General features: G+C 55.0%; 1 protein-coding gene across 2 annotated transcripts; it reads right to left on the bottom strand.

The window, feature by feature from the left end:
- Positions 1–2099: 2099 nt before the first annotated feature.
- GSK3A (glycogen synthase kinase 3 alpha) lies at positions 2100–11907 on the bottom strand. Of its 2 annotated transcripts, XM_057712064.1 has the most exons (11): positions 11236–11671; positions 9254–9441; positions 7847–7930; positions 7567–7677; positions 5805–5935; positions 5605–5711; positions 4552–4649; positions 4378–4473; positions 3821–4007; positions 3383–3475; positions 2100–2795 (listed from the first exon to the last, which is right to left on the bottom strand). In XM_057712064.1, the coding sequence occupies exons 1-11, from the start codon at positions 11516–11518 to the stop codon at positions 2722–2724; spliced, it is 1452 nt and encodes a 483-aa protein (XP_057568047.1). In that variant the 5' UTR covers positions 11519–11671; the 3' UTR covers positions 2100–2721. The 2 variants fall into 2 exon arrangements, with proteins under 2 accessions (XP_057568047.1, XP_057568048.1); XM_057712065.1 differs by lacking the exon at positions 7567–7677 and having other exon boundaries at positions 11236–11907.
- Between the last annotated feature and the right edge of the window lie 1431 nt (positions 11908–13338).

Genomic DNA, 13338 nt, shown 5'->3' with positions numbered 1-13338 from the left:
GTGTCTTGTTGATTTATTCAGCCTGCGTGTCCTAAGGCCACCCTCTCATGTGCTGGGGGCCAGAGACGAATCAGGCCTCTGCCCTACCCTAGGTGGGGGCAGACAGATCTCAGCCCCAGGATCCTCAGGGCTGCCGTGGGGATGTGCAGGGACACTAGGATCCTAGAGCAGGGAACAAACCTCCATGGTGGATCAGGAGTCAGAGATTTCCTAGAGGAGGTAATCCTTGAAGAAAAAGTAGAAATCTGTTAGTGGAAGAGGAAGAAAACATTCCAGGTAGACAGCACTGCAAGGAGGGTGAGTTCTTGGTATCCTTGGAGGTTGTCCAGTTATTGACAACTACAATAACATCAAACATTTGACTGCCCAGCCATGGCAAGCACTGCAGTTAGCACTGTACGTGTGTTATGATCCCAGCAGGCCTGTGCGGTGATCTCAGTATTCTCCCAAATAAGAAAACAGGGACAGAGACTCGCCTGAGGTCTCAGCTGGGCAGAGGCGTCAGCCAAGGTTTGAATGCAGGTGGTCCTTTCAGCCCATATCTGTAACCGGTGCTGTTGACTGATTGTGGCCTGAAACCAGTGCAGGGGACGGGGGCTCGGAGTGATTGTAACTGGAGGAAAAGTGAGCCATTGTCACAGAGTAGTTGGGGTTTAAGGGGCCTCAAAAGATAAAAGGTCTTGGGAACAGGAAGGAATCCCCAGCCTTTCACAGGTTATCTGGGGTGACAGTCCTTCCCTCTCCAAATGAAAGCAGATGATTTATGGCAGGTCTGTTGGGCAGGCTCCTCTCAGGCCTCTGCAGATCAAGGTACTCAGGTGCAGCAGGACGTGGCTGCAGCGGAGTTGTCCTGGAGGGAGGAGGGGTGACAAGGCAGGGAATGGGGGAAGCCTAGACCTGGGAAGACCTTGAAAGCCAGGCTAAGAAGTTGGGGTAGTGTGGAGGATGGGACGGGGTGAGGGTCATTTGTGGGGTTAGGGCGCCCTGGCATCGGGGTGGGGCAAGGGGGAAGCTGGAGATGGTCCAGGAAGGAGAGGATGGGGCCAGACCTGGGCAGAGGCCATGGGGGTGGGAGGAGGGTGTAGGACACCCTCAGTGACCTCACTGCCCACTGGGTGTGAGCAGCAGGAAGGGGTCCCCAGGAGCCTGAGGTCAGCCCCTTGTCCAGACCAGCCCTCCTTCCCTTGTCCAATCCACTTGCTCTGTGTGTTCATCGTACCAGCAAGGTGACGTCTGGATGGTATTGAGCAGGGAGGGCCAGGGTTTGCTCTGGGCAGTATACAGATGCCCCTGGGGCTCGCCTGTGCAGACAGCAGAGGCTAGATGCCACAGGACAGTCCCCGAACACCCTCTGGAATATGTTCAAAACTCCTCTCCCTCTTCCTTCACAAATGGAGTCCAGTGGAGGACATGTCAGTTGCTTCTGTCCAGGCCCCCTTTTACTTCTAGGGCCTCCTGCGCCACCTGCCATTGGCACCATGTGGGGGAGATGCCATTGCCCTCTGCCCATGGCCCCACCATCTGGCCCCAGCATGTTTTCAAAGCAGGGGGAAGAGCCACATTGCAACAGCCTTCCCAGGGTTGTCAGCCAGCATCCCTAAAGAGGTGGGCCACGTGGGGCCCTGTTTAAGACAGAAGTGAAGGCGACAGCTCCTCTGCCCCCATCCATGTCCACTAAGAGTTTATACCAAGGTTATTTTGGCCTGAGTGACCCCCTCTTCGTCATCCTGTGTCCCCCTGAAGTGGCAGGTAGCTCAGGCTATGAGATAGGGAGCCCTTTATTCAAACCATGACTTTGCCACTTACACTCTGGCCTTGACCTATGTGATGGCCAGTTCTCTCACCAGTCACCTGGGAATGACAGTGCTTCCCTCCGTGAGTGGAAGATGATTTGTGCTACAGTGGATAAGCCAGACCTAGCTCATCATGTGTGCAGAGGAGAGCTGAGGGGCAGCAAGCTTGGGCCCCTGAGCCAGGGCCAGCCTGGGTTCACTCCACCCTGTTCCCCTGCCTGAGATGCAGCCCCCTCCTGTCCCAGGACAGCACCCCCAGGCACCTCCCTCACCTCTGTGAAAACAGGTGTCCAGACAGGAAGCAGGTTTTCATGCCAATAATTTATTGAACGGAGGTCTGTACACAGGCAAACCTTACTGTGAAAACTAAGACATCAGGAGCTCCCCCACTGCCCCTGCCCTCCAGGGTGGGGAGAGGAGGGAGGAGGCCTTAGGGGCAGAGGACAGGAGGGGGGAACACAGCTGTAGGAGGGGAAGGGGCCAGGATGGACGGTGCGAATCGACATTTTCTTTAAGAAAAAAATTATAACAATCTATTTACACCCGGGGGCCAGGGAAGGGAAGAGGAGGAGAGGGGCTGGTCTGGTTCTATTTACAAGGGACACAGGACCGGGGGGGGGGGGGGGGGGGGGGTTGGAGGAGGTGGAGACCTGGGGGAGGGGAGGGGGCTGAGGGGGTAAGGAGGTCCTCATGCCCCCCCATCCCCTGTCCTTCCTTCTCTTCCCTCCCCACAACCAGTTAAAATCCTCTTAAAAAGCCCACCACAGGAGTGAGGCTGGTGAGGGAGGGACTGGAGGTGGGGACAGGGACTCATTTACCTCTGCCCTCTCGTCTAGGGGCCCAGTCAGGGCAGGAGCTCGATGGGCAATGGCCCCCCCTTCCCAGCCCCACTTGGGGCTCCCAGATGGAAGGGTAGTTGGTGGCGCCCTCAGGAAGAGTTAGTGAGGGGAGCTGTGGCATCAGTCGACTGCCAGTCCGGGCCGGTCTGAGCCTCACTTAAAGCTGAGGGGGGAGGAAGGAGCCGACAGTTAGCCTTTGCCTTTTAGCGCCCCCACCCCCAAGAGCAGGAAGCTGGTGTGAGATGCTACATTAGAAATTGAAAGCTGTCACTTTAGGTCTAGGGCTGCAAACTCAAACACCAAAGGGCCAGGTTGGTCACTGAGCGACTCACCACAGAGCCAGGCCCCACAGAACAGGGGGCAGCTGGAACTCGGCTCCAGCCGACAGTACTGCCCTGAGCAGAGGCAGGCCCACTGCTGCCCAGTCTGATTTTCTTCCCCAAGAGAAATAGGAAATCTGGATTTGTACATAAAATGGCCCCAATTTTTTAATGTGAGCAACAAATTTAACTTTTTGTTTGTGTAGGCCAAACTTACGTCTTTGGTTTTCCAGTTTGCATTTAAACACAAATACAGGCAATAATGCCTTACAAAGGTGGCCGTTCACATGTAAAATATGCTTTCTGTCAGAATGTCAACAATTTTCACATACCTGCAGGAAACTCAGGGGCTGTGAGAACCGACCCGCACAGCCCCCCCACAAGGCTGAGAAATGCAGTTTTAACACGCAGAAGATGGCCCCCAACTTACCTTGTGAGGATGGGGTGAGGGAGGCAGTGCCCGCTGGGGACCTCAAGTGAGGAGGGATGAGAATGGCGTTGAGAGATGGCTGGATGGTGAGTTCTAGAGACAGGAATGGACATGCCTAGTCAGGGGACAGGGCACCTGGAGACCCAGCAGGGATTAGAAAGAGGCACCAAACAGGGACCCAGCTCTGGGCAAGGCCAGCTGCTTGTGGACACATGTGGCCACTGCATGCTTTACATAAAAAACTGGAAGGCGCCTAACACAGAAGACTGCAGAGCGCAGATGAAGTCGGTTTGGGTCTCCCTGAATCAGGGGGCGTTTTCTGAGCCCCAGGACTGCCTTACAGCCCACCCTCAGCTCCCCACGCCTGTCTTCAACACCAAGCTCTTCACAATCTTTGGCTGCCCCTCCAGCACCCCAGATCCCAGGCTGTGCCCTCACCACCAGGACTGAAATTGAAGAGAGGGGGAAGCGGGCGGTTGTTGGGGAGCTGGGTTCCAGGACATCGCAGTTCATCAAAGAAGCTGTGGGCACAGGCTTCCAGCGGGGAGAGCCTCGAGGACGGTGTGTACTCCAGCAGGCTAGAGCAGAGCGCGATGGCCTCAGGCGGCGTTCGAGATTTGAACACCTTGGGGGGTGGAGGGGGCAGAGGTGACAAGGGTGAGAAGCCCTGGGCACTAGTATACTCCTGCCCGCCTCCCACAAGCCCATTTTCCAAATGAGGAAACTGAGGCACAACGTCTGAGGGGAGGTCAGTTTGTATCAGATGAGCAACTCTATGGGCCCTGCTGTGAGCCTGTTACCCCACCAGAAGAAAAGAACTCTTGAATTTACTGTGGGCCGTCAACTTTTAGAGTATGGGAAATTCCATAAATGTTGAAATGTGATGAAAGTTACTGACCCACTACTGAGCCATGACTCTGTAGCCAGGTCCCCAGACCAGTTGGCCTCCAACGGGGACCTCAGCCATGCTGCCTGAGCCCCTAGCCCTGCCGCACCTTTGTCCAGGGGTGAGCTTTAATCTGGGGGAACTTGAACTCCGTGTAGTTGGGGTTCATCTCTCGAATCTGTTCCCGGGTTGGTGTTCCCAGCACCTGTAGAGAAAGGGAGGGGTATGAGCCAAGGCCCTTAGCCCTCAGCCCAATCCCTGCCCACCCTGGCCCTGTCCTCACCTTGATGATCTCCACCAGCTGGTCTACCCCACTGTCTCCAGGGAAGATGGGCTGGCCCAGGAGGAGCTCGGCCAGTACGCAGCCAGCTGACCACACATCTGAAGAGGAATGGGGCAGGGTCAGAGCTACCGTGCCCATCCCCTGGCAAACATTTCTATCCTTCATGGTCATTCTGAGAGATGCCAGGGACCCCCTTTTCTTGGCTCAGAGAGGAAGTGCCTTGCTCAAGGTCACACATGGCTTAGGAACATAGAAGCCTGACTTCAAACCTCCAAGTCTGCCTGACTGCGCTGTACTCTCCAGTCTAGATGTTTCCATTGCTTCTCTCCACTCTGTGACCCCAATAAGCCTTTTCTCTGCCTCTAGCCTCAGAGAACAGATCAACAGGCCTAGAACAGGCACCCATGTTCTTTGGGCCTCAGGAAGGTAAAGCATTCAGTGGGCTGCCTTACTCACTTCTGGCCTCTATCCTGCCCTTGGGAATAGCTGTAACGGGTAGTCACTCCTCCCTGGTCTGTATCTTGACCCCCACAGCACAAGTTCACACCTAGGGACCATGAAGTTTCCTCACACTGCTGATGAATGTTCTCTTCCAAACACTTTCACACTCTCTCCTCATGCCTGGAAGCTGGCACTGTCATCCCCAGCAACAGGGAAGGACATGGAGGCCCTGGGAGCAGGTCACACCCTCATGGTGGCAAAGCCCCACCTCCCGATTCCCACAAGGTCACTGTCAGCCCCTCCCCCTGACTGAGAAGAAAGGACCGATTGGGAGGTTCCAGAGTTGGTATGGACTCTGGAGCCAGGTCAGCTTTCAGAGCCCAACCCTGCCCAGTCCCAGCAGTGTGACTGCGGGCAGGTGGCCTCACCACTCTAAGCTTTAGACTGCTCGACTGTAAAATGCACGTACGACAGCATCGCCTTCCTAAATTTGTGAGGACTGGCTAAAAGAACAGATGTTAAACTTTTATCACCGAGCCTGGCACACACTTGGAAAAAACTCAAAAACTGCCATGGCTGCTATTCCCACCCCCACCCTCCCTCAAGTCTGACCAATGGATGAGGTGTAATCAGTGGCTCCGAAGATCAGCTCTGGGGCCCGGTAGTAGCGAGAACAGATGTAGGAGACGTTGGGCTCCCCTCGGACCAGCTGCTTTGCACTGTGAAGAGATACGGGCGACATCAACACAAGCCGAGGGTCGGGATCCCTCCTCGCCCCTTCAGCCACCCAGCACACCCCCGGTCAGGCCCACCTGCCAAAATCGCAGAGCTTGAGGACAGCGGTGTCGGGGTCCACCAGCAGATTCTGGGGCTTGATGTCGCGGTGACACACACCCTGGGAGTGGATGTAGGCCAAGCTCCGGAAGAGCTGGTACATGTACACCTGGGGCAGGCAGGGGACAGCAGAAGTCCAGCCCAGCTCTCCCCGCAGAGCATGCCCCTGCTCCACTGTCTCGGCCTGGAGAGCCCTGCCAGGCCCAGTCTCCCTGACTTGCAAACTCTCCGCTGCCCCTTGGTTCTCAAGTGTTAGTGAGCACTAGCATCACTCGGAGGCCTTGTTAAAACAGGGACTGCGGACTGCTGGGCCCCACTCCCAGACTTTCTGATTCAGTAGTTCAGGATGAGGCATTTGCAACAAGCCCCCTAGCGCTGGTGCTGGTCCATACTTTGGAAACCATTGCTTCAAGCACACACTTCAGCAGAAGCCTGATGAATAAGACAGATACATCAGGAAGGCCTTGTTTCAAAGCAGGCTGGGGAATCTCACCAAAACCACTGGCTATAGGAAGGGCTCAGCCTCCTTTGCCTGCCAGTCAAAACCACCCACAAGTCAGCCCTTCTCCAGCTGGATTTTCCTGCCACTCTCTTTCCTACTGACTAGGATTAAGTGCCAAAAGAGCAGCGATCTTTGTGTTTCCATCACTGCTGCATCCCCCAGGGCCTAGACCAGTGCCTGGCGCATCTGCTCAGGCACGCTTCCTGGGCACCCCCTCCTCTGTTCCCGGTGCCCTTGGCCAGACATGCCACTATCTTGCCCTGTGCCTGGTCTCCTCCCAGAAGACTTCCTTGATCTTTCTTACTCCCAAAGCAGGCAGGGCTGGGGGCCTCCTCTGTTTCCAGAATCCCCTGTGCTCCTTCCAGCATGGCAGGTGCTAGTAGTTTTATACTTCTCTGTGATCATACCTGTCTACACTGTTAAACTGAGAGCTCTTCAGGAGCAAGGCCTGGGTCTCAGTCAACTGGGCCTCTAGAACTGCTCGGTGCCGGGCCCAGTATACAGGCAGCCACAGGACACATTCAACAACCAGACCACTCCCTCCCAGGAGGTGAGGTCCCACAGCACCAACCACTGGTAGAGCCCCATGGCTCACCTAGGCCTGAGGTACTTAAAGCCTGTGGGAGGAAAAATCGGGCCCCATACAACCTCCAGCAAACTTGAACACACCCTCCTCCTCCCAGTGCAGCTGGCTGCTCCAGCCTTGTTCTCCACAGCATCCCTAGGCCCGTTCACTCATCCATTCATCCAGACACCTCCTCAGGGATAGTACCATACAAGGCAGAGAACCAAGCACTGGGAAACAAGCCTGCACAGGTGACGAATAAAGATGCACACATCCCCAGCTCTGTGGATACTAACCTTTCTCCAGCCCTGCCTCCTTCCCATCCCGCCTCTGCTAAGGCCGCAAAGGCCAGGACTCTGACCTCATCATCACCTTGATTCTGAGCTAACTCCACCAGCACTAACTGGGCTCCCAGTGGGCTCCCAACATGGACCCAAGCAGCTACCTCCCCAGCCCCAGTCAGCCTGCCTGCCTGATTGAGTCAAGCCTTGGGTTGGGCTGCCCTGTCTTTGGCCAGCTCCACCTCTAAGGGTATAGGGACAAGGGCAGGGAACATGAGGCCTCTACAGACCAACGTAAACTTGGAGATGAGGGAACCCCCAGAGGCAGGAGCATCTGTCTAGAGCCCCTGGTTTTGTGGGTCTGGGCCCCAGCAGCCTGCCTGCCTGCCTACCTTGACATAGATGATAGGGATGGTCAACTTGGCCTTGGTAAAATGGCGGGCCACCCGGTACACTGTCTCGGGCACATATTCCAGCACCAGATTTAGGTAAAGCTCGTCTTTCTGCAGAGAGCAAAGGAGAAGTGTGAGGCACTGTGAGAAAAGAGCAAGGAAGGAGGGGAAGGAAGGTTTGTGGCGAATCATGTGGGAAGGGACCAGCAGTCATGAGAAAGGCAGGCAGGCAAACGAATAGAGTCAAAGTGGAGGACTCCTCCACACACCGAGGTCTCACCTTCTCCCCACTGGAGTAGAAAAAGTATCTCAGCCTCACGATATTGCAGTGGTCCAGCTTACGCATAATCTGCAGCTCTCGGTTCTTGGGGGCAGAGGAAGAGCGCCTCAGAAAACAACCAACTCTCCCTGCCTCCCTCCCTGGCACCCCTCACTACAGTGCTGCTTCCCCATGCCTGCCAACAGAGCCAAGCAGCTACTCCCTGTGTCCTAGCTCCAAGGCCCCATGGGGCAGCCTCTAATTCCTCACCCTCAACCCACTCCCCTCACACACAAGCTGGAGGCCTACGTGCTAAACTCAGACCACTTACATGCGCTTTCTACAGCCTACGTTTTAAAGATGTTTGATTTTTTGCTGAGATTTACAAATCAAATGACTCCCCATGTAAATCTAAGATTTCCAGCTTCTCTTGAAAAATCAAGGTGATAACACAAGCAACAACACACAGGTAGTGGCCATGCAGTTCACCCCAATCCCCACTCCTCCCCACTGCTTTCACTGGAGGCATCTGAGCCCTTGAGCCCCAGCTTAGATCCACAGTTCCAGAGTCCCAGACTCCAGGCTTCCAATCTTTATCTTCCCAATGGGGATCCAACCTCAACCTCTTCCCAGAAGACCCACTCTCAGCATTATTCCCTATTTTCTGTTCCTCTTGGGGCCTCAGAGCTCCCTATCCTCTGATGTGTCTCACTTCTGGGACTCAACTATAATCAAATTCTCACCAGCACCCTGGAGCTCCTCCTGCCCCCAGAGTCTTCACTGCCCAAGACTGAGGCTTTGACCTGGTCCCTTCAGCCTAGGCTCAATTCTCCTATATCCAGACTAGCCTAGGATCCAAACGGCCTCTACAAGCTCATAGGGCACTTCTGTATGAATGAGGAAAGGGTACTCCTTTCTCAGAAGTGACAGAGCCCCACACCAGGGCAAGTGAAGCACAGGCAGGATGTTTCCCTGCACTTGCCAAGCCCTTGGGTCAGAGCTTGACCTTCCCCAAACACACTCATCAGCCCCACCAGCTTCCTCTCTCCTCTGGGCAGGGGTGCAACTTAGTGGTTAAGGTGAAGGGCTTGGGAATCAGATTCTAGTCTTGACCTTGGGCAATTCTCTTATCTGAGTCTCAGTTTCCAGTTTCTGCTTACTTAGAATGGGAATAACAACAGTACCTACCCTTGGAGAATCTCTGCATAAGTTAAACTTGCCTACAAAGCACGTACAGAGAACAAAAGCCCAATAAAAGTCAGCTCTGGGCTCTCCTAGAATCCACATTCCCATCTTCCACAACTCACTCCCTTCTCCTCTGACCCATGCGCAAATCCTCTGTGGAAGCCCAAGTCCAGCACTCTTGCTGGGGTTCTCTCACCAGTCATGTGCAGTCAAACCTCCTTGTCCCCATTCCCCCCAAGCTACCTTGAACCTCTTGTCCTGGAGAACCTTCTTGATGGCCACCAATTCCCTGGTGTCTGCCAGCCGTGCCTGGTACACGACCCCAAATGAGCCACTGCCAATCACTTTGATGTCTGTGTAAGCCACCTCCTGGGAGCGCTCCGGGCCTTGGCCTAGAGTGGCTACCACTGTGGTCACCTTCCCACTGTCACCTGGGGAGCAAAGGGAACACACGATCTACTAACCTTTCCCCTCTGGCCACCACCCCGTCCTGTGACTGTGAGAGGGAGGAGAGTCTCTACAGGAAGCTCACTGGCAGGCAGGGTTGGGGGGTGGGGGGGAGTGGTTCTTTGTCCCTTCCCCTTCAAAGATGGCTACTGGATGCCTCCTAGTGCCCTTTCCCCTCTTCGCTTCATGGAACCCCAAATCCTTACTCCTCCCATAGGAGAGGATACTGACAGAGAAAACCTCATGGTGTTCAAAGGTTGGTAACCCCTAATTTCCACTTCTAGTAAGCAGCAAACCACTGGTCCCTCCTGATCTGAGAAGGCATGAACACTCTCAGATGTTGAATCCATCCACTGTGAGCTAACTGCCCTCTGGTCCCTCCTCACTGGGGAAAGCCTGACCTAACCTCCTCCACTTGAGAGCAGTAACCCTGAGGTAGTTCTACTCTAGGAAAGTACTAACCTTTTTCACACCTCAGGGGATAGTGATCTCTAAGTCCTCCCTAAGTGGAGCTGGTAACTTCACCACTGGTTTCTGGTGACAGAAATCAATGACTCCTCCAGTAATGAGTGCTAGTGCCCTAACTCTCACTTTTGGGGGACAATTAGCTCTTACCCAAATACTCTGGGGCTAGAAAAAGGCACTGACCTGACCTCATCTGTGAGGTCCAGGGCCCCAGACCCCATCCTGTATGTAACTGGTCCTATATAGTGAGAATGGTGAACCTGATCTCTACCATCAGGGAGCTATCCCAGCCTCAGTCTGTTAAAGGAAAGCTATAATTCCCAATTCCATTCTGTAAATGGCAACAAAATTTACTGACATTCTTGGAGGACAGTGATCCTTCTTCTTTGGCTAACTGATGAGAAAGATTCCCCAAAGAAAAGGGATCAATGATTAATCAAATCCATTCTGAGGGGCTAGTGACACCATCTTTTGGAAGGAGATAATCCTGCATAGCTATTTTTCCAGAGCCAATGACATCATTCCGCAGAATAATGAAATAGGTATAACTTTACATCCCTATTCTATGGGGAGGGACTGTGACCCTCCCCTGCCCCCATTCCATTTTTTGTCAAAGGAGACCCACTGAGCCGTCTTTTTTGAATAATACTGAAAGGCAGGCTGACTGAAAGGTATGCTGACTTCCAGTCTATCCTCAAGAAGCAGCAATCATTAATTTCCACCATTGGGGGTACAGTTCTACATACTATGGACAGATAATGATACTAGGCCTAGCGTTTTAAAAGGGAAGATGACTAGATACCAGGTTTGGAAAGCGCTAGCACAGTTCTTTGGGAAACAGCAAGCCCAAATCCCTGCTTCTCAAGTGATATTCACTCCAAATCTCCATGCTCTAAAGAGGAGCAAATTCAGATCCCTCCTTCTAGGTGGTGGTGGTCTTATTCTTGTTCTCTTGGGAAACAATAATCCTTGAGCCCCATTTGCAAGCGACAGTGACCCCCGATCCTGTTCTCGAATGGATGGCAACATCAGATCCCTGTTTTTAAGTCTCACGGACCCAAGACTTTGGTACTGGAAGAACAGGAACCTGTGACCCCTGTCTCTTAGAAAATTACTAATTCTAATCCTAAACTCCAAGTGATGGTAACCCCCCCGCCAAAATCCCTGCCTCTGGGAGGGGGAGAGCTCAGATCCCAGTTTGGGGCGGCACAGTGACCTCGAGCTCCTCTCTGAGCATAAAGAAGAACCTGATCGATGTCTGAGTGGCTTCAGGGATCCGATCTCCACCCGCCACGGGCGCCGCTAGTACTCACGGCCCAGCTTCACTCCGGGCGGCGGGAAGCTGGTGCCTGCGCCGGGGCCGCCGCTGCCTCCTCCGCCGCTGCCGCTGGGGCCACCCCCGGAGCTCGAGGCCCCCACGCCCCCGCCCATGGCTCCGACTGACGTCTTCCCGCCGCCGCTGCCGCCTGGGCCAGAGGCCGAACCCCCGGGGCCGCCACCGCCGCCGCCGCCGCCGCCGCCTGGCTCCGCGAACGAGCTGGTCCGCGCCCGGCCCGAGCCCCCAGGGCCGCCCCCTGAAGGCGCGCCACCGCTCATGGCGCCGGGCGCAGGCTCAGGCCGCGGGGCTCGGGCTGCCCGGGCTGCCCCCGCCGCTGCCGCTGCCGCCGCCTCCCCCGGGCTCCGGCCTCTTCCAGGCCGCGCCGCTCGGGCTCCGGCTCCGGCCCAGCGCCCGCCGCGGGGCACGCCGGGAGATGCAGTCCGCGGGCCCTGCGCGCCGCCGTCGCCGCTCTCGGCCCTCACAGAAAGCCGCGTGGCACGCCGGGAAATGGAGTCCGCAAAGGCCTCAGAGTGGCCCGCGGGGACGATGGGTCGCGCTGCACCTCGGGAAATAGAGTCCTGGTCAATAAGTTGGCCGACTGTGCCCTCAGCGGAATCTGAAGCACTTTCGGAAGTAGGATCAGAGTCGCACACTCACTCCATTGCGGCAACCGCGCGTCCCTGGGTGTGCCTCAGAAATGTAGTCGCAGCCATTCTATCAGTGAGCTGTGCAGGCCTGATGCACTCCGGGAAACGGAGTCCAGTCGCTCACTTAGTTTATTATTGGCTGTGCGCCGACCGGCGCCAAGTGCACTCTGGGAAATTGAGTCGGAGCCGGTGGACCCGCCACTATCGGGCCGCGAGGCAAGCCGGGAAATGGAGTCATCGCCACGCCCTCACCGCATTGCAGGTGTAAAGCTACTTCCAAAGCACGCCGGGAAATGGAGTCCCATGTGATCCCCAAGCCCCAAGTGGATACTGTAGTTCCGGAGATAGGCTAAGAAATTGAGTAGGTACAGATTTCCTCCTCCCTCCTTCGGTAGGCCGCAGTCCCTGCTGGGAAATGTAGTCAACACCAAGGCTTCAGAGTAGTTGCTACAGCGAGCCCTTGTGTCTTCTGGGAAATGGAGTTCAAGGCAGCCTTCCCATTGACTGAGAGGGGAGGGAGCTACTGTGATCCTGAAGCATGTTGGGGAAGAGTCCAGACCGGATCCCGACTCTTCGTGAGACGAGACTGCAGAGGTTTGCCGGAAAGTGTAGTCTAATAGGTACCTTCAGGAGAGCGTGAGCGAAAGTGTAGTCTAATAGGTACCTTCAGGAGAGCGTGAGTAGTCGCCTAAGGGAGACTGAAGAAAGTTTCAACGCCTTCTGCCCCGCCGCCAGGTCCTAAGAGAGAGCCGAAGTCGATCAGGGGCTGCTGGAAAATGGAGTGCATACACTCCAAATTCCAAGTTTCCACAAATCCGGAAGGAAAACCCTCCCCGCAAACGATTTAGGAAACAAAGTTTCCGGTGGTCACTTAGGACAATACAGTCTTCGGATACTGTCTAGCTTTTTCTAGCAATGTAGGTTGCAGGCAGGAGGCTGAGCCGAAGTTTGAAAGAAATTAAAATAGAATGTGTCCCGAACGCCCATTAAACTTTTTGCGTCCTCACGCTTCCTAAATTACAGGATCCTGGAAGGCCCAAAAGAAGGAAGCCGGCTGCTAGAAGTAGCCCCAGGTTTTGTGCATGTATTATGTCGCCCCACTTATCGATTAATACGGACACTAGCCCCAAAGCGCGCTGGGAAACAGAGTTTGTGTGAGTGTGAGAGAGAGAGAGAGAGAGAGAGAGAGAGAGGGAGGGAGGGAGGGAGGGAGGGAGGGAGGGAGGGAGAGGGAGGGAGGGAGGGAGGGAGGGAGGGAGAGAGAGAGAGAGAGAGAGAGAGAGAGAGAGTGTGTGTGTGTGTGTGTGTGTGTGTGTGTGTGTGTGTGTGTGTGTGTGTGTGTGTGTGTGTGTGTGTGTGTGTGTGTGTGTGTGTGTGTGTGTGTGTGTGTGTGTGTGTGTCTCCCGGAAGTACTTGGAACTGGAACTGGAATAAAAATCACCGTCCGCCCC

Source organism: Hippopotamus amphibius, chromosome 16 (genome assembly GCF_030028045.1).
Source record: "Hippopotamus amphibius kiboko isolate mHipAmp2 chromosome 16, mHipAmp2.hap2, whole genome shotgun sequence".
NCBI classification, from domain to species: domain Eukaryota; kingdom Metazoa; phylum Chordata; class Mammalia; order Artiodactyla; family Hippopotamidae; genus Hippopotamus; species Hippopotamus amphibius.
This window is presented reverse-complemented; position numbering and strand designations above follow the sequence as displayed.